The 19,793-nt window shown below is 47.4% G+C and overlaps 1 protein-coding gene across 2 annotated transcripts in view; it reads left to right on the top strand.

Moving 5' to 3' along the window:
- LOC308591033 (solute carrier family 2, facilitated glucose transporter member 5-like) overlaps window positions 1-19,793 on the top strand; it is a 41,376-nt gene that overhangs the window by 8,985 nt on the left and 12,598 nt on the right. The window contains exons 1-7 of one of the 2 annotated variants that reach the window (XM_081201567.1): window positions 7,049-7,697; window positions 12,755-12,853; window positions 13,293-13,453; window positions 14,556-14,680; window positions 14,851-15,003; window positions 16,779-16,904; window positions 19,534-19,721. In XM_081201567.1, the coding sequence (XP_081057693.1) occupies window positions 7,644-7,697; window positions 12,755-12,853; window positions 13,293-13,453; window positions 14,556-14,680; window positions 14,851-15,003; window positions 16,779-16,904; window positions 19,534-19,721 (906 nt within the window). In that variant the 5' untranslated portion in view covers window positions 7,049-7,643. Of the gene's footprint in view, window positions 1-7,048; window positions 7,698-12,754; window positions 12,854-13,292; window positions 13,454-14,555; window positions 14,681-14,850; window positions 15,004-16,778; window positions 16,905-19,533; window positions 19,722-19,793 lie in introns of those variants that run through there. The other variant, XM_081201568.1, reaches the window with a different exon arrangement.

Genomic DNA, 19,793 nt, shown 5'->3' with positions numbered 1-19,793 from the left:
CACCTCTCCAGCAAAGCGGGAGGAGAAACGGAAGGCTCCGTTTCTCCTCCCGCTTTGCTGATGGGGCGCTGCGTGGAGAGGGAAAGCTGCGCAGCGATCCCTCTTGCTCTTCTGGCTTCAGCGAAAGCTTTTCACATGTGCAACTTTTCTCTTGGAGTTTTGGCCCTTTATTTAAGAATCTTAGCCAGAAGAATCACAGAATCAGTGATGGGTTTCAAGTACATTCTGTAGCAGATAGGCAGCTCGTACAGTTGCTTTAGCACAGGTGTGATATGACAGGGGAAAATTCGACAGCAGGGCTATTTCCCAGCGATGGAGGAAGCTGCAGCTGTTGCTCAGTCCGGTTTGCAGGTTCCTAATGCACGAGTCCATGTAGCCAAGATGCCTCCATCCAGGAAAGGGGGTAGCTGGTTCACCTGCTGAAACCGGTAAAAGGCGCTTTGGACCACAAAGGCTACCTGAGGCGCCAGCGACAAATAGAGATCAAGGTATACCTCCCAGCTATGAATCTGCTCCTTCAGGGGAATTGCAAATCCACCAGGTGGATTGCCCAACTGATGCAGCTTTTTCCATTGCTGGGAAACAGAACCACAATTTAATTTCTGCCTGTCATCATACTACTTTTGATAGATGAACTGTTTCGTTAAGTGTTGGAAATCTTTTTCCAGAGCAAAGAAAAAAGAAGAAAAAGCCATAACTGGTGATACAGGGCAGATTTAAGCTGCAACACAATACCACAAGAATTAGTGATGTTCCATGATTCAGAGCTGGAAAGTCATATACCAGCCTGGAATGTATTATAAAGCAATTAAATTCAGAGGAGAGAAGGGAGCTGGCTACAAAGCAAAAGAATTTATTGGCCTCTTGTAATCCTTTGTGCTAATAGGATAGGTTTTTCCTCCCTATCACCCTTCCTGGCTTTGAGGCAAAAAAGAAGCAAATGTGAGAAGAGATGGCAGGATTATTCTGTACTTTTTTCTTCTTTTTTCCTTTTTCACCCCCATCATCACACAAGCCTAGTTTCTAAAGGACGGAAGTTCAAAGGAATAAGATAACAGGATTCTATGAAGCAGTCAAATTGCAATCCACCAGGAAGTGCAGCACAGCCACTTGTGGGTTTAAATCAGACTAAGGATGTTGATCGGAATATAGGTGTCAATTAGCTGCCTCTAATGCCAGAATATCTGTGCTGTCTCTCACTCTTCCTTGTGAATGGTTCACTTCCCCTCTGCAGCATTAAAAGATCATCTCAGCACTTATCACCAAGCTAAGAACATTAAAAAGCCTACTGCCTCAGGCCAGCGGCCCATTAGGTCTATCATCCTGATCCTGTTGTTCCAGCTGGAAGATTCAGGACAAATAAAAGCTGTTGCTTTTTCATGCAGAGCACAGTTCAACTGTGGAACTCACTGCCACAAGAGGCAGTGATGGCCACTAATGTCGATGGCTTTTTTCCCTGCTCTCTTCTGAGGTACTAGCCATACTGGCTATGCTCTGTCTTCATAATCAGAGGCAGAAATGCTTGTGAGTAGCAGTTTCTGGAAACCACAGGAAGGGAAACAAGTGTTCTTGCATTCAGGTCTTGCTTGGTCACAATGAGAACAGGAGGCTGGACTAGATGGGCCACTGGCCTCATCCAGTTGGCTCTTTTTATATAGGTTCTACACAGAAGGCATAGGGTACAATTCCGGCTCATAAAACTATTGAACTTGACTGAGATGGAGTTTACTCAAAAGTTGGATAAACTGATGCGCTTGTAAAATACAGTGGTACCTCGAATTACATACGCTTCAGGTTACATACGCTTCAGGTTACACACTCTGCTAACCCAGAAATAGTGCTTCAGGATAAGAACAGAAATTGGGCTCCAGCGGCGCAGCAGCAGCAGGAGGCCCCATTAGCTAAAGTGGTGCTTCAGGTTAAGAACAGTTTCAGGACCTCCGGAATGAATTAAGTACTTAACCCGAGGTACCACTGTAAACTGTCACTCGCTGGATCATCACCTTGTCATGGTGAGTGGGCTTGCACGTTCCTATGACCCTTGTGAGCGAAGCCGTCGGGAGTCTGGTCACCCAAGGCGGTAAGGTCAAAGGGGAGGAGATAGGAGATAGACAAATGATGGAAGAAGTCCTCAACGGCATATCAGGCAGAAGATAACAAGCGGTATGTTACAACGGCTGTGAAGGCAGATGAAGGCTGCAGCAGATAAGAACCTGCAGGTTGTCTTGACACTCATGCCATCGGAAGACTGTGGTGCACTGATCTGATGAACTGCTGGGCTTGTAAAATATGCTTGGCTTGATTTGTAGCTATAGTGTAAACATGGGTTTAGGATTGTATCCAATGCATGTCCTACTCAATTGAAATTGATGGCCGTGACTAATTTAGGTCTATTGATTCCGGTGCGTCTCAGTAAAATTTAGTTGCATGCAACTGATATAAGTAATTAAAAAAAAACTGCTCCTTTTCCCATATGGCGTACCCAAGAGCCCATATAGAGTCCTTTAGTAGGTTCTCTGTGGGTAGGAGAACATAATAGACCAACCAAAGAATATTGAGAAGCAAAGCAGCTAGTAAGCCTGATCTTTTATTAACTGTTGCAACAGGCAAAATAAAAAAATTCCTTCCAGTAGCACCTTAAAGACCAACTAAGTTAGTTCTTGGTATGAGCTTTCATGTGCATGCACACTTCTTCAGATCTGAAGAAGTGTGCATGCACACGAAAGCTCATACCAAGAACTAACTTAGTTGGTCTTTAAGGTGCTACTGGAAGGAATTTTTTATTTTGACTATGGCAGACCAACACGGCTACCTATCTACTGTTGCAACAGGGTTCTCCCCCACACGCAGGAGAGAGGAGGAGGACCCAGAGCCATGCGTGCAAGCCCTACCATAGACATTTTAAATTGCCCGCCCTGGAGTCCAAGACCACCCCCAGAAACATCATACATATATCACAGAAGGGGTGTAGCCCAAGACCAGATACATCATACCTCCATCACAGAAAAGGCGGTCTACAACAGAAATCGAGTGCTTTGTTTTTACCCTGTCTGCCAGGTTGCCTGTTAATGGTCACTTGACTGGATTACCTGGGGAGCCTGGCCATTCTTTTGTAATGTTGTTGTTGTTTAGTCGTTTAGTCATGTCCGACTCTTCGTGACCCCATGGCCCAGAGCACGCCAGGCACTTCTGTCCTCCACTGCCTCCCGCAGTTTGATCAAACTCATGCTAGTAGCTTCAAGAACACCATCCAACCATCTCATTCTCTGTCGTCCCCTTCTCCTTGTGCCCTCCATCTTTCCCAACATCAGGGTCTTTTCCAGGGAGTCTTCTCTTCTCATGAGGTGGCCAAAGTATTGGAGCCTCAGCTTCACAATCTGTCCTTCCAGTGAGCGCTCAGGGCTGATTTCCTTCAGAATGGAGAGGTTTGATCTTCTTGCAGTCCATGGGACTCTCAAGAGTCTCCTCCAGCACCATAATTCAAAAGCATCAATTCTTCGGCGATCAGCCTTCTTTATGGTCCAGCTCTCACTTCCATACATCACTACTGGGAAAACCATGGCTTTTACTATACGGACCTTTGTTGGCAAGGTGATGTCTCTGCTTTTTAAGATGTTGTCTAGGTTTGCCATCACCTTTCTCCCAAGGAGCAGGCGTCTTTTAATTTCGTGACTGCTGTCACCATCTGCACTGATCATGGAGCCCAAGAAAGTAAAATCTCTCACTGCCTCCATTTCTTCCCCATCTATTTGCCAGGAGGTGATGGGCCCAGTGGCCATGATCTTCGTTTTTTTGATGTTGAGCTTCAGACCATATTTTGCGCTCTCCTCTTTCACCCTCATTAAAAGGGTATCTTTTGTAATGATAATACTTAAATCCTGAGGCAGGTCACAGGCTCACCCTATTCACACCTTAAACGTGCCCTTAAGGCAGGATTTGTGAGGACAGAGACAATGGGGAGGTTTCTGCATTTCCTTCGACCTGTAGAGAAATATTTGAGGTGACTGAAAGAGTCAAAATGGCTTTAGGACTTTTCCTATGGGTTTCAGACATGTGGTTTATATGTGTTTGCTTGGTACATTTATGAACATTTATCTCATATATATATATATATATATTTGCTTTCGTAGATTTTCACGGGTACAGGAATGCAGGTTTTGGTGTCTTCGGGTATCTTCCCGTGTAAGAGTTGGGGTGTCTAGGCGACGAGATCCTGCTCTGTTCTAGTAACAAGAAGCCGAAAGCACCAGCCTGAAGATGACGAGTGAGAGCTCGTCGAAACGTCGCCTAGACACCCCAACTCTTACACGGGAAGATACCCGAAGACACCAAAACCTGCATATATATATATATATATATATATATATATATATATGACCTAAAAATTCATATAACAAGTATAAACATGGGCTTAGGGTTGTATCCAATGCATGTCCTACTCAAGAGCAGGCCCATTGAAATCGATGGTCGTGACTAATTTAGGTCTATTGATTCCAGTGGGTCTAACCTGAGTAAAATTTGGCTGCATGCAACCTTTAATATGTTTTGGGGGTTATAGCCAATGTTAGATCTACGCTGAGCAGACCCATTGGAATGGATGGATATTGCCTTCCAGATGCGACTGGACTACAACTCCCATCATTCCTATATCCTTTGCCATGCTGGCTGGGTCTGATGGGAGTTGTAGTTGGGAGGACCACAAGCTCCGCATCATGGCTCTAAGCCAGTCTTCCCTGACCCGGCAGCCTTCGGAGATGCTTTGGACTACAATTGGGCCATGGACCCCAACCCAGTAGGTGATACTTGGAAATCCAAAAAGGTTTGGAGGGCGTCAGGTTGATGGAGGCTTCCCTGAGCCCAAGATTTAGAAGTGTGTTCCAGGGAACACTGGAGTTCCTTTGAAAGCAGCATCAGGCATTCCTCAGTGAATGTGTAAGAAGGAATCCTGTTGTGCCCATCTGTCCCAGCCTCCTGTTTCCAGCAGTGGAGAGTCAGATGTCAGCCAGAAGCAGAATATGAAAGAGAGTCTCCCATGTTGCTCTCCAACAACTGCAACTGGTCTTCAAGTGGTGGTGGTGGGGAGAACGTTGCAAAAGAAGACACACATGTCCATAAAATTTGCACATGCTTGTCTAGATGTGTAGTTGCACATTTGGAAAGAATTGCTGCAATTTAAATAGAAATATAACGCATCTCACCAGAGCAGGGCGGAGAGTGTCACCAAATGATCTGTGTGCCTGCTCAGTCCATGTGCCAACTACTGAGCGAAACTCACCACACCCACCCACACCTAGAAAACCTAGAATGCTGCCTTATACTGACTTAGATCATTGGCTCAGTATTGTCTACACTGACTGGCAGCAGCACTCCAGGGTTTCAGGTAGGGTTCTCTCTCAGTCCTGCCTTGAGATGCCAGGAATTGAACCTGCAACCTTTTGCATGCAGCGCAGATGCTCTGCCACCAAGTTATGGACTTTCACCAGTGTAAGAAGAAATAACCCTTCTTAGAGTTATATATCTCCTAACAGGACAGGCTTTCAAACAGGGCTCCTTCAAAGTGAGGACTCAAATGCCCTTCAAACGGCCAGCCTAGTGTTCTGCAGCATACTGCTCCTGAGCCTGGAGGTTCTACTTAGCTGTGGACTACAGCTGTTGTTGTTGTTTAGTCGTTTAGTCGTGTCCGACTCTTCGTGACCCCATGGACCAGATCTCCTGTCTTCCACTGCCTCCCGCAGTTTGGTCAAACTCATGTTCGTAGTTTCGAGAACACTGTCCAACCATCTCGTCCTCTGTTGTCCCCTTCTCCTTGTGCCCTCCATTTTTCCCAACATCAGGGTCTTTTCCAGGGAGTCTTCTCTTCTCATGAGGTGGCCAAAGTATTGGAGCCTCAGCTTCAGGATCTGTCCTTCCAGTGAGCTCAGGGCTGATTTCCTTCAGAATGGATAGGTTTGATCTCCTTGCAGTCCATGGGACTCTCAAGAGTCTCCTCCAGCACCATAATTCAAAAGCATCAAGTCTTCGGCAATCAGCCTTCTTTATGGTCCAGCTCTCACTTCCATACATCACTACTGGGAAAACCATGGCTTTAACTGTTTATACAAACAATACACGCCATATGTTGAAAGCACATTTAAAGCATAGACTTTCCTCAAAGAATCCTGGGAACTATAATTTACTCATCACAGAGCTACAATTCCCAGAACCCTTGACAGACTACAGTTCTCAGGATTCTTTGAGGGGAAGCCATGTGCTTTCAACAAAGCAACTACTCTATTCCAAACTTAAAAATCGAAAGTATAATGCTGGTGGTCAACAAAAGAGGTTTAAAGACAAATCTCAAGGCAAATCTTTAAAAATGTAGTATAAACACTGACAATTGGGAAACACTGGCCTGCAAGCACTCTAGTTGGAGAATAGCCTTTACCAAAGGTGTCATGGGCTTTGAAGACACTCGAACTCAGAACACAAAGGGAGAAACGTGCTAAGAGGAAGGCACGCTTGGCAAATCCACACCGTGATCAACTCCCGCCCGGGAACCAATGTCCGCACTGTGGAAGGATGTGTGGGTCCAAAATTGTCCTCCACAGTCACTTACAGACTCATTGTTAAAACCGTGTTTACGGAAGACAATCTTACTCGGCTACGAGTGATCGCCAGAGAAGTGTATGCAGCCTGATAGATCTCCCATCCTTGAATTTCTCTAATCCACTTTGAAAGCCTTAAAGGGGGATTTTTAACTTTTCCAGATGGGGTTTTCCCATTATAACTTCTAGAGCCCTGGGATATGAACTCTGAAACTCTGGGGCGTTTATGTGCATGCTTGAAAAAGTTTTCTTATAAGAGACATCCACAACATCTCCCCAAAAAAGACAAAATTGCAGACAGTGCTTCACCAGAGACAGATCAGCCCCAAACAGGCTTGGTCGCTGTGTAGAAACCAAGCATTTGTCTCCAGCAAAAGGTTTCTCTCTGACCACACTAGTGGTGTGACGGAGCTCCAATGCGCTGCTGGAATGAATTTCGTTCGTTATTGCTCAATCCGCCCCTTTGCAAGGAGAGACGGTCTTGGCAGCCTCCTCTGCTTTCCAGCAGCAGCAGCAAAGCAACCCTTTCCAAGAGGAGAGCGCAGATCGGGAGAGGGCCAGATTCTGCCGACTCACAACCAGCACCCTCAACTCTGACAGACAGCGGCTCTCTCTGAGCCGATCAGGCAGCGTGTGCATGCGCCTCTTCCACGCCCCTTCCACAACTCCTGCCAACTCGGGGCTGCTTTGTATAATGGGACGTGGGAACGCCTGCCTGCGGGAGCATGTGCTCTGCCACTGATCCTGGCTCGCAGCGCACGCCCTCCTTAAGACTGTTTGCAAACCCAGAACCTTGAAAGGAGCAAAGAGAAGCCGATCCACAAGGACAGCACGAGACAGCCATGCCCATCTCGAGGAAGTTCAGAGGGCAAACTTCACCCACTGTTAGGCTATAAAGAATATTGCTGGGTGTTCCCTGCTCCACTCAAGGTGCATGTATGTGCATATACTGAAGATCTCGCTCGCTCTATATATCTATCTGCCTTCTTTCCATTTGGGGCATTCGCTGCAAACAGAGCAGCAACTCAGAGCAGAGAACTGACAGCAGGAGCGTTTAAAATGAAGACTGAAAATCAATATACGGGCGGCGTGCCATGCGAAGGCAGGAAGGGGGTGAGTGTCTGGCTGGCAGACGACGCTGTTTCCTTCTGTGGGCATGTGGGTCGAGGGGTAAACGGGCAAAATACAGTAGAATTTTGCCAATTGAAACACAGAACCTCTTGTTTTACGACAGAATATCCCAATTTTCATGCGGAATGTTGGAGGGTGTGGACTCAGACCACAGTCTGTTTGCTGCTGGATCTTGGAGACAGGCCTGTTTTTAAGGATTTTTTCTCAGGGTTTGTTGGTGGGAGGGGGGAGTGGCAGGGTCACTGCAAGACAGAATAGGCTGAGGGTTTGGCAAAGGTCCCCTGGCCACAAAACCTTGGACCGGCCCCATGACATAAAGGTCCAGAAAGACACCTTGTCAGAAGAGTAGGTGGTTGTGCACTGAAAAATATTGGCATTTTATTTTTATTTTATTTTTTAGAAAAAGAGGGAATGGAGTTAGGATGTTGAGAATTTGAGGCACCTGGGTTCCAGCCCTACAGACATCTTTGCACAATATTGATTGGGCAACATTTTAGCATGCTGGCAATCAGCATCCGATGTCTGAGATTCCGTTTTCTGTAGTCTTTTAAGCACTGTGCAGTTTTTCCTTGGTCTGCAACATTCTTTTTTTGCTCCAAGCAAGGAGCCTGTGCATGCCCAATATCACTGCAGGGAAACAAGGGGAGATAATCTGCCCTGCTAATTGCCAAAGGTGCAGGGGTGGTGTGACTTGCAAACAACCCAACCCTGGGCTGGCAGGGTTTTTATTACTGCATGCACGCATTCATGAAGCAGCAGGCAGTTCCACAGGTGCGCTTTGAATCTCTTCACTGCTGACTGATGATGCATGGTTTGGGTCACAGCCCTCAGAGAATGCATTGTAGGTCCGCGGAGAGGGCAGAGACATCTTGAGCCAACCCTAGGTAAAGGTAAAGGGACCCCTGACCATTAGGTCCAGTCTTGGCCGACTCTCAGGTTGTGGCGCTCATCTCGCTTTACTGGCCAAGGGAGCCGGCGTACAGCTTCCGGGTCATGTGACCAGCATGACTAAGCTGCTTCTGGCAAACCAGAGCAGCGCACAGAAACGCCGTTTACCTTCCTGCCAGAGTGGTACCTATTTATCTACTTGCACTTTGGTGTGCTTTTGAACTGCTAGGTTGGCAGGAGCAGGGACCGAGTCGAACCACCAACCTTCTGATCGGCGAGCCCTAGGCTCTGTGGTTTAACCCACAGCGCCACCTGCATCCCATTTGAGCCAACCCTACAGACCCATAAATATGAGCTTGAGACCCAGGAGCCGTTTGTCAATGCCAGAATTCCCAGCCTAAAACATGTAAAGTAGTAGTGAAGCGAGTGTCTCTGAGCATGTACTGAGTTCCTAGTATTTAGCTCTTAAAGGGAGACTTTCCAGAGCCTGATTTTAGGCAGTCACGCTTTCCGGCCTGGATGCTCGAACCACCCCAAGCCTGTAGAGGTTGGATGTGCCAATTTGGTAATGCATTCTGCACATGCTCAGAGTCATAGCATGGGAGAAGTGTCCCATTCTACCAATAATAAATGTTGCACTTTTGCATGCCGTGGTATGTAATTTCCCCATGAGAGAAGCAGAAATGGCAAGCCAGCTGTGCATGTCACATAAGAAAAAATATTTATTCTGTGCTAAAGTTGGCATCAGCCCCATACCTTTTCAAAATACCTGGAGGTCTTTTGCGTAGAAGATGACAAAGACTTGCAAGGCTGCCTTAACACTGTACATTTTAAAGAGCATGGCTTCCTCACAGTATCCTGGGAACTGTAGCTCACAGCGCCCTTAACAAACTACTGCCCCAACCAGCAGAGCCAATGGTCAGGAAGGACACAAGTTGCAACTGAAGATAATTGCTCCATGGACAGTAGACCAGTCACTGGAAGTCACTGAGAGCTAGAAGTTCAAAGTACTTTAACATCAGCTGAACCAGAATGACTGAAAGACTCCATAATTCAAGAGAGTAAATCCACGTTCGCACCATTCATTTATAATGCTACGGTACCATTTAAACAGTCATGGCTTCCCCCATAGAAACCTGGGGGCTGCAGTTTGTTTAAGATGCTGAGAGTTGCTAGGAGACTCCCTATTCCCCGTTTAAAGTGGCATGATACTGCTTTAAATGTACAGTGTGAATGTGGCCTAAGGCTGTGCATACACCAAATTTTTAAAGCACATTGTTCCCCCTTAAGAATGCTGGGAACTGTAGTTCACCCCTTGGAACTATAGTTCTCAGCACTCATAACAAACTACAGGTCCCAGGATTGGGGTTTTTGGGGGGGAGGAATCATGTACTTTAAATGCGTGGTGTGCCTATGTATGTTCTCTCCTGAGAGCAAATCGATCAGAAGGACTTAAGTGGAGGAAGGCTGATTGCATTTGAAAACTGACAGAAACCTCTTTTTGGTGAGAGCCATTCAACAATGGAACCAGTTACAGTACCTAGGAATTGGTGTTGGGTCTCACTTAAAAGTAAAGGTGAAATGTGTGCGCGCATTATGGAGCAAATGCAGGCTGCGCAGCTATCCCGAAAGCCAGAACAGCAAGTGGGATCGCTGCTTTCGCTGCACAGCGATCCCTCTTGCTGTTCTGGCTTCTGGGATTCAGAATATTTTTTTTCTTGTTTTCCTCCTCCCAAAACTAGGTGCGTCTTATGGTCTTATAGAGCAAAAAATGCGGTACATTCTAAGCACCTACTACGAAGGGACAATAGGACTTTGGTTTGCATAGTCTGCCACCACCTATGAGTACAGTGGTGCCCCGCAAGACGAATGCCTCGCAAGACGAAAAACTCGCTAGATGAAAGGGTTTTGCGGTTTTTGAGCTGCTTCGCAAGATGAATTTCCCTATGGGCTTGCTTCTCAAGACGAAAACGTCTTGCATTTTTTGCAAGTTTGTTTCCTTTTTCTTAACACCGTTAATACAGTTGCGACTTAACTTCGAGGAGCAACTCATAGAACGCGGTGTGGTAGCCTTTTTTGAGGTTTTGGTGATTTTTGAAGCTTTTCCAAAACTTTTCTGACACCGTGCTTCGCAAGACGAAAAAACCACAAGACGAAAAAACTCGTGGAATGAATTAATTTCGTCTTGCGAGGCACCACTGTATCTTCCTGTGAGTACGTGACCTCCCGCTTGAGGGATTATGGTGGGGACCAAGTGGTTTCCAAGTCCTTGGCCAACGAAGCATATTGGCGGTGGAATGAAGGAAACTGGCAAAGGAATTGATTTTATATGATTTTTAAAGCTAGGTAACTTCCCTGAGCTGTCAAGTCGAAACGATACATTTATGCATAATCTTTGTAACATTTAACAACTTTAAAGATGTGCCCCGCCCCCCCGTAATTTCCGTAACAAACTTTGTGCTGCACAAAGAAGCACTTTTCTTTTATGTCTCTTGAATCTTCCAACATTCAGCTTCATTGGAGCCCCAATGTGTTGACAGGGAGAAGAAAACTTTCCCTGAACTGAAAAAAATCCCAAATGCTGCAACCATCTAACTGTTGCAGTTAGGGAGGCGATGCGCCAGCAATAAATCTGCCTCCGGGGTGCTTGGGTGGGCGCCAGAATATGTCAAATGGGGGGGCAGGGAGGTGGGAGGAGCAGAGAGAGCAGAAAGGTCAACTCTGGTCATTGGGAAGGCCTGGGTCCTCAATGGAAAATATGATCCGCCTTCCTGGAAGACAGGGAACGAAACTCTTTATGCCCTGGCAGTGTTTTAAAAAGCCCCCAGCTGCAACCTTGGCCAGAAACGCCACGTTGTTTATAGGCTGGTACCTTGTGATGGGGAAGGATCTTTCAGAACGTGCGTGGAAAGGTCATCCATCCTTCCGAAATTTTTTCCTGGGGGGTGGGGGTGGGAGGGAGTGATGGAAAAACCCAGATCGCTTGCCTTTCCAATATTTTCTCCATGTCTTTGCTTTTTAAATGTTGGTGAGTTTGGATCTGCACTTCGCTCTGGGGCTTCTTAAAAAGAGAAAGCAATGAATGAATGAAATGAATAATCCTAATACAGTGGTACTTCAGGCTAAGTACTTAATTCGTTCCGGAGGTCCGTTCTTAACCTGAAACTATTCTTAACCTGAAGCACCACTTCAGCTAATGGGGCCTCCTGCTGCTGCCGCGCTGCTGGAGCCTGATTTCTGTTCTCATCCTGAAGCAAAGTTCTTAACCTGAAGCACTATTTCTGGGTTAGCGGAGTCTGTAACCTGAAGCGTATGTAACCTGAGGTAACACTGTAATGGCTCAAAGAAAAAGGGAGCCGGTCTTGTAAGGTAAGCCAGGCTAAGAGAGCATGCCTGGCCCAAGGTCACTGAGAGAGTGTCATGGCTGAGTATGGATGTGTAGATATTTTCCAGCTTTGCAGGCCATTGAGCTTTTGGGTCCCTTCCAACTCTATAATTCTATTAACTCCACATGGGACTGCAGATCCATCCTTTTGGACCCGTACATGAAAAGTTAAGCTGCCATTTCTCATCACAGCACTGTGCTGTTTTGAACAGTTGGTAACAGGTGTCAGGGCAACGGTGTTCCTCTAGCTTTTTCCTAACCTAAGCCATAGTTTCCTGGTTTTTCAAGCAGGATTAAATAGGTTCTTGCAGGGTAAATGATTAATTAATACAGAAGGTTTGCCTGCAATGTGGGACAGAAACTTTCCTGGATCGAGGGCCACATTCCCTTCTGGGCAACCTTCCGAGGGCCAAATGCCAGTGGTGGGTGTGGCCAGAGACAAAAGTGGGTGGGGCAATGAATGACCTTTTTTTTAACCTTTTGCGTACAAGGCTAGTCCCTGCAAACACTGTCCTCCATCTAAGCAAGAAGCATGATCAGAGTTCAAGGACACATTTCCACCTGGGGGTGTGGTCTTGGGGTGCGAATCAGAGCCGGCAAAGGGGGCGTGGCTTGGGAAGAGTTCCGAGGGCCAGATAAGAGAGGCGAGGAGGGCCACATGTGGTTCCTTGCTCTTTGCACGTTTGGGATAAGGAAGGACACTTCCTGGGCTGATTTTAGGAAGCTGGTTCACCCTCCAACCACTCTCACCTCTTCTTGCCTGCAGAGAATGACCCTCGTCCTCAGCTTGGTGACCTTCGTGGCTGCCTTTGGTTCATCTTTCCAGTACGGCTACAACGTCTCCGTGATAAACTCTCCAGAACTGGTAGGTAGAGTCTCTGTGCTTGCTCACACCTTTCCCACTTTGCATCACCGGAGGCCAGAGATCCCTTTCTCCTCATGCAGATGGGCCAGCACAATGAACTTGTTGATTTAGTGCTGCATTTTACAGTTTTGCAACCCACCCACCCTGTGACCTTAGGACTGGAAAGTATTAATAATAATATAAAGACGTTCTTTGTTGATAGAATTTTGAGCACCATCAACCAGAAATGGTGAACGTTGACACGGTTTACATCAGGTAAAGGGGAAGCTGTGGCCTCCCAGAGGTTGTTATACTCCAATACCGATCGTCCAGAGCGACCAGTCCTCATGGATGATGGGTTCTGTAGTCCCACAACATCTGGAAATCCGCAGGTTCCCTGTTCCTGGCTTACTTAGAAGAGGGCATTGTTAATGAACCTGTGATACCTCTCTTCTTCCAGTTCATGAAAGCTTTTTACAACGAAACCTACTATGAAAGGAATGGGGAGTACATGAGCAAGGACATGATGACAGCCCTCTGGTCGATCACAGTGTCTTTCTTCCCGCTCGGAGGCTTCTTTGGGTCGCTTTTGGTTGGCCCCATGGTGAACAAATGCGGCAGGTAAGAAAAGCGTGGTTCTGGCTCACATTGCTGGTTGTGGTGTGATGCAGAGGAGGGTGCAAAGCAGGGCAGCCAGGATAGGGCCTTCTAGACGTTGTTGCCCTGAAGGGTTTACAACTTCCCATGACTCCTGGGAGCACCAGCCAGAAAGGAGTCTCTCTCCTGCCACTGTCTCTGTATGAGTGCCATCTCTGACTTTTTATTATGACAGATTGAAACTGTCATAAACTGTATGGGGACCTGGGGACCGCACCAGATTCTTGTTGTCGGACTCTGCTGCAGAAGTTCCAAATATTGGTATAGGAATTCAAGAGTGAGTGGCTTGTGAGAGCCATGCGGTTGAGCTGGAGCAACCAGCTCAAACCTCTTCCCAAGCTGAGCTTCTCAGGTAGACTGGGGAAGAACAAAGGCTTGCTTACCTTACTGTATTTTCGCTCTATAAGACGCACCCGGCCATAAGATGCACCTAGTTTTAGAGGAGAACAAGAAAGAAATATTCTCTCCTTCTCTGCGCAGCGCCTCTCCAGCAAAGCAGGAGGAGAAATGGAAGGGGCTCTGTTTCTCCTCCTGCTTCGCTGAAGGGGCGCTGTGCAGAGAGGGAAAGCTGTGCAGCGCCTCTCCAGCGAAGCAAAGTCAGAACAGCAAGAGGGATTGCTGCGCAGTGAAAGCAGCAATCCCTCTTGCTGTTCTGGCTTCTGGGATAGCCGTGCCACGCCTCTTCAGGGCAGGGGGAGCGTTCTTCCCATTGCCCTGAAGAGGCTTCGCGCGGCTATCCCTGAAGCCAGGAGAGCAAGAGGGATCGGTGCGCACCTCCTCCTGAGCAAGAGGGATTGGTGCGCACCGATCCCTCTAGCTCTCCTGGCTTCAGGGATAGCTGCGCAGCCTGCATTCGCTCCATAAGACGCACACACAGTTCCCCTTACTTTTTAGGAGGGGGAAAGTGTGTCTTATAGAGCGAGAAATACGGTATTTCCTCTCAAGGTGAGGGGAAGTGACCTAGGCTAAGCCTGGCAGGACAGCTTACTCTACTATGGCATTAACCATTAACTTAAGCATGTTGGTTATATGAGATTGGTTATCCCACACCTCCCTTCCTTTCCAGAAAGGGCACCTTACTGATCAACAATGTCTTCTCCATCATCCCTGCAATTCTCATGGGAGCCTCCAAGGTGGCAAAGACTTTTGAAGTGATCATCGTCTGTCGGGTCATCATTGGCATCTGTGCAGGTGAGCACAGTAGAGCACCTGAGCACCTGTCTCAAGTTACCTTCTTAAGAAGGCCTGCCTTTCTGGGACCTCTATCCAGACCGTTCCTCTGGGGTGGGTTCGGATACGCTGCACCCTTTTGTTGCCATTCCCAGATTCATCTGCATTTGTCCTGCTGTCTTTTCAACCAGGCTTGTCTTCCAACGTTGTCCCCATGTACCTTGGAGAGCTGTCTCCCAAAAACTTAAGGGGAGCCGTGGGAGTGGTCCCGCAGCTCTTCATCACCATCGGGATCCTTGCTGCTCAGATTCTGGGCATGCGGATGATCCTCGGAAGCACAGAAGGTAAATGAGGAATGCGTCGAATTTCCTGCTCTGATAGCATTTTATTTATCTGTTTAGAGGGGCTTTTAAAAACAAAAACAAAAAACCTCTGCTCTTCAGCCAAAGAGGCTCCCAGAACTGCTTGCATTAAAAAAAAAACAAGAACAATACAAGCTACCTAGTTCCCACATAGCTGTCAACCGTCCCTTATTTGGCGGGAAACTCCCTTATCCCAGTGCTGTGTCCTGCTGCTGTCCCTTATTGATGAGGTCCCTTAAATTTCCCGGGTTTCAAAGGAAGCAGCTCCTCTCCCTCCCTGCCAGCCAGGGAGGAGGGAGGCTCCAACTGTGTTGCTTGGCTGCATTGCTCACCCAATAAGGAGTCTCAGAACGACAGGGGGTGGAGCTTGCATGCCTTGTGCCGATCAAATCGGCCGCGTTGCCTGGGGACTCGCCTTTGCTCAGCGCTTCCCAGCAGAGAGGTGACAGTGGTTTTCCTTGCTGCATCCCCTTTGCCGGGTTGCTGCACTGTGGGAACCACGCTTGAGGCTTTGTTTGGCTGCTGGCTGGGCTTTCTGCCTTTGGCTTGGAGGAGCTCAGAAGTTGAGCATACCTGTGCCCTGAAAATCCCTTATTTTGGCTGCTGATCCCTTATTTTTGAGGCTGCTGGTCCCTTATTTTCAAATCTGTAAGTTCACAGCTATGAGTTCCCAGAATTGCAATCTAAAAGACATGACACAAAAGAGGAAAGTGATAGGGAGGGTGGAGGAAAAGTAGAGTGAAAATAGTTGCAGAATGTGGGGGGATTGAATAAATTTGTGGAGGGCAAAGCTGCATACAGCTACTAGACACAATAACTTGCCTTCTGCCTCCACCAACACAAGCAGCATGGCTCTAAATGCCCAAAGCCCTGGAGTTACTGCCTGTCCGTGTAGACAATACTGACCTCAATGGACCTCTGACCTGACTTAGTGTAAGAGAGCTTCCTGTGTCCAACAGGCTGCTATTATTATCTTGTGAACTACCCTGAGATATTATGACGAAGGGTGGTATAGAAGTCTAATAAATAAATGGAAATAAAAATAGATGACTGACTTGCGCAGCACGTAGTTAAACTGTGGAACTGGCTTGACACATTTGACACATTTCAGGAGGTCAAGTCTCTAGACTGCTAATAGCCACAGTGGCTATGCTCTTCCTCCACTTGCCCAAAGCAGTAATGCTTCTGAATTCTAGTTACTGGGAATCGCAAGAGGGCTTCCCATAATGGGCATCTGGTTTGGCTGCTGTGAGGACAGGATGGTGCGGGTGGTGCTGTGGTCTAAACCACTGAGCCTCTTGGGCTTGCTGATCAGAAGGTCAGCGGTTCGAATCCACGCGACGGGATGAGCTGTCGTTGCTCTTTCCCAGCTCCTGCCAACCTAGCAGTTCAAAAGCACACCAGTGCAAGTAGATAAATAGGTACCGCTGCAGCGGGAAGGTAAACGGCGTTTCCATGCACTCTGGTTTCTGTCACGGTGTCCCATTGAGCCAGAAGCGGTTTAGTCCTGCTGGCCACAGGACCCGGAAAGCTGTCTGTGGACAAACGCTGCTTCCCTCGGCCTGAAAGCGAGATGAGTGCCACAACCTCATAGTCACCTTTGACTGGACTTAACTGTCCGGGGGTCCTTTGTTTGTTTGTTTGTTTGTTTGTTTGTTTGTTTACCTTTTTACCTTTGGCCTGATCCAGCAAGCTCTCCTCATGTGTCTTATTCTGTTGCAGGCATAGCAACATTTCTCTTTTTTCTCATGTTGCAGGCTGGCCAATTCTGTTGGGTCTAACTGGGATCCCTGCAGTACTGCAGCTTTTCCTGCTTCCCTTTTTCCCTGAAAGTCCCAGGTACCTGCTGATCCAGAAGGGAGATGAAGCCAGTGCCAAAGCAGGTAAAACACCTACTTATAAGTGTCAGGTTCTCAGGCCGCAGTCAGAGGTAACTGGCCATTCTCCAGGCATTCGGCTTGAGATCCTTGTTGACCTCCCCGTCTGCGTCTCCCGGCAGGATACAGGCAAGGTCACCAATCGGCGATCCCACTCAGCGTGAGAGGGACACACCTCTCCCCCTCCTCCCTGCTTCCCTCAGGGAGGGGTAAAGAGACAGACAGAAATCTATTTACATGTCTTTATTCCTGTCATTCCAGCAGTACAGAGAAACGTGTCTGCACTCTCCAGTCTCCAACAGTAGTGTGGGAAACTCCACCCCTGTACTTCCAGTACAGGTCAGATGACACTCTGAGCTAACATCTGGTGCTCAGTACAAAGAATAGACTGCTCCTTTTTTCCAATAGTACAGTCCCACACATCAACATCCTGTTTTGCATTCCAGACACCTGCAGCTGGCTTTTGCATTGCTGCTTTTTCCTGATAATAAGATACAATCTAAAATGGAGGGAGGTCTTAAGCTACTGAAGGTAATGGGGACCTTTATATTTCCAGCTGTCCTTTGCCAACAAAAAAAATGCCGCTGTTTTTTGTGTTGGATATGTGCTATATGGTAATTTATGGACCTAATAGATATCTAAAGCCATTTGCGCATGTTGCCATGCAACCAGTCCATGCAGAATGTAGGCACCCTATATAGAGAAATGAGCAAACCAGTGATATTCTAGGGAGCAGGCTAGCAGGCGGGGCCCATTACTTACATCATAGGAGCCTACAAAACACTGTTGCTGTATGTAGGTTTTATTTTATTTGTTTTTTGTATTATATTTTGGAAATGCACATCCAGTTGTTTTTTTCCTTTAAATTTTTTTTGGCGCCCCCAAGAGAGTGGGGCCCTAAGCTATAGCTTGTTTAGCTTATACGTAAAGCAGTCGTGAAAGTAAAGGACCCCTGCTTCTTGGGAGAAAAGCAATGACAAACCTAGACAGCATCTTAAAAAGCAGAGACATCACCTTGCCAACAAAGGTCCGTATAGTGAAAGCCATGGTTTTCCCAGTAGTGATGTATGGAAGTGAGAGCTGGACCATAAAGAAGGCTGATCGCCGAAGAATTGGTGCTTTTGAATTATGGTGCTGGAGGAGACTCTTGAGAGTCCCATGGACTGCAAGAAGATCAAACGTATCCATTCTGAAGGAAATCAGCCCTGAGCGCTCACTGGAAGGACAGATCCTGAAGCTGAGGCTCCAATACTTTGGCCACCTCATGAGAAGAGAAGACTCCCTGGAAAAGACCCTGATGTTGGGAGAGGTTGAGGGCACAAGGAGAAAGGGACGACAGAGGACAAGATGGTTGGACAGTGTTCTCGAAGCTACCAGCGTGAGTTTGACCAAGCTGCGGGAGGCAGTGGAAGACAGGAGTGCCTGGCGTGCTCTGGTCCAGGGGGTCACAAAGAGTCGGACATGACTAAACGACAACCAAAATCCACCACTGGAAGGGAGGCTGGGTAGAGAAGAGCAATATGAAACTGCATCTAACAAGTGTGTATTTTACTACCTGCAAACTGCTATGGAGGCATACAAACAACTCCTTGCTCGGTTATCCTGTCTCCGAGAGCGGTAGGATAGCTGTAAAAAGTCCAAACTCATAACTTAAGGGGCAGCTTCTTGCTGGTCAAACCAAAGCTATCTCCTGTGGCCTGAGCTCAGGTGTGACACAGCATCTGAATACCTGTGGGCCCTCCCAATGACGCTGAACTCCAGCTCCTGTCGATGCCTGCAGGGGCTGATGGGAGTTGTAGTCCAAAACTTCTAGAGAATGGATTGACAGTGGTTTTCCAAAGGGGGCATTACCCCCCCCCCCAGGGGAGAAGTGGGATTGCCTGGAGGGTGCTGGAGGTGTAACTTACTAACAGTCTTTGAATTGCTGGATCAAGTCCATCTATTTTTGTTGAATTAATTGAACTAGTTTTAATTGGATTGTGAATAAATGTGTGATTAATCATTACCAGGGGTGCCAACTTGGATAAAATATTGGAGAGGGGGGCAGGTAAGCCCTGCCCTACATAATCACAAGACGTGGTTCACGCACATCACTTGAATGTCAACGCCTGTCAACTTCGGGGGTGCCCGACTCCCTCAAATATTTTATTGATCATTACTATTTTATTGATCGTTACTGTTTTAAATGTTATTGTGTTACTGTCTTCCTTAGTGGGTTGTGCAGACCGCTATTCTGAATACAGTGGTACCTCGGGTTAAGTACTTAATTCGTTCCGGAGGTCCGTACTTAACCTGAAACTGTTCTTAACCTAAAGCACCACTTCAGCTAATGGGGCCTCCTGCTGCTGCCGCGCCGCCAGAGCACGATTTCTGTTCTCATGCTGAAGCAAAGTTCTTAACCTGAAGAAGCGGAGTTTGTAACCTGAAGCGTATGTAACCCGAGGTACCACTGTAATGCCTTTTATAGAGCAGCTGGGCAGGATGGCACTGGGGTTGGGTCTATGGAACCAAGGACCCATGAAAGTTTAGGAACCGCTGTTGTTCATGAATGAAAAACCTTGTGAGTGGCGTGGGCTGCAGGCAAAGCACCTGCCAGGTTCCTGCCACCTTGGTGACCTTCCTTCTTCCCATCCAGCCCTGAAGAAGCTGAGGGGCTGGGATGACGTAGAGGAGGAGATGGAGGAGATGCGCCTGGAGGACCAGGCGGAGAAAGCCGAGGGGCGGATGTCTGTGCTGACCCTCTTCACCTACCGAGGCCTCCGCTGGCAGCTCATCTCCATCATCGTGATGATGGCGGGGCAGCAGCTCTCTGGGATTAATGCAGTAAGTAAACCAGCATCCCAAGTAACACTTGACCATAGTTGGGTGTGATGGGCCTCACTAGAAGGGGATCTA

Source organism: Podarcis bocagei (genome assembly GCF_964188305.1).
Source record: "Podarcis bocagei genome assembly, chromosome: 7".
In the NCBI taxonomy this organism is placed as follows: domain Eukaryota; kingdom Metazoa; phylum Chordata; class Lepidosauria; order Squamata; family Lacertidae; genus Podarcis; species Podarcis bocagei.
The sequence above is the reverse complement of the archived record's forward strand: the minus strand, read 5'-3'. Positions and strand labels throughout refer to the sequence as shown.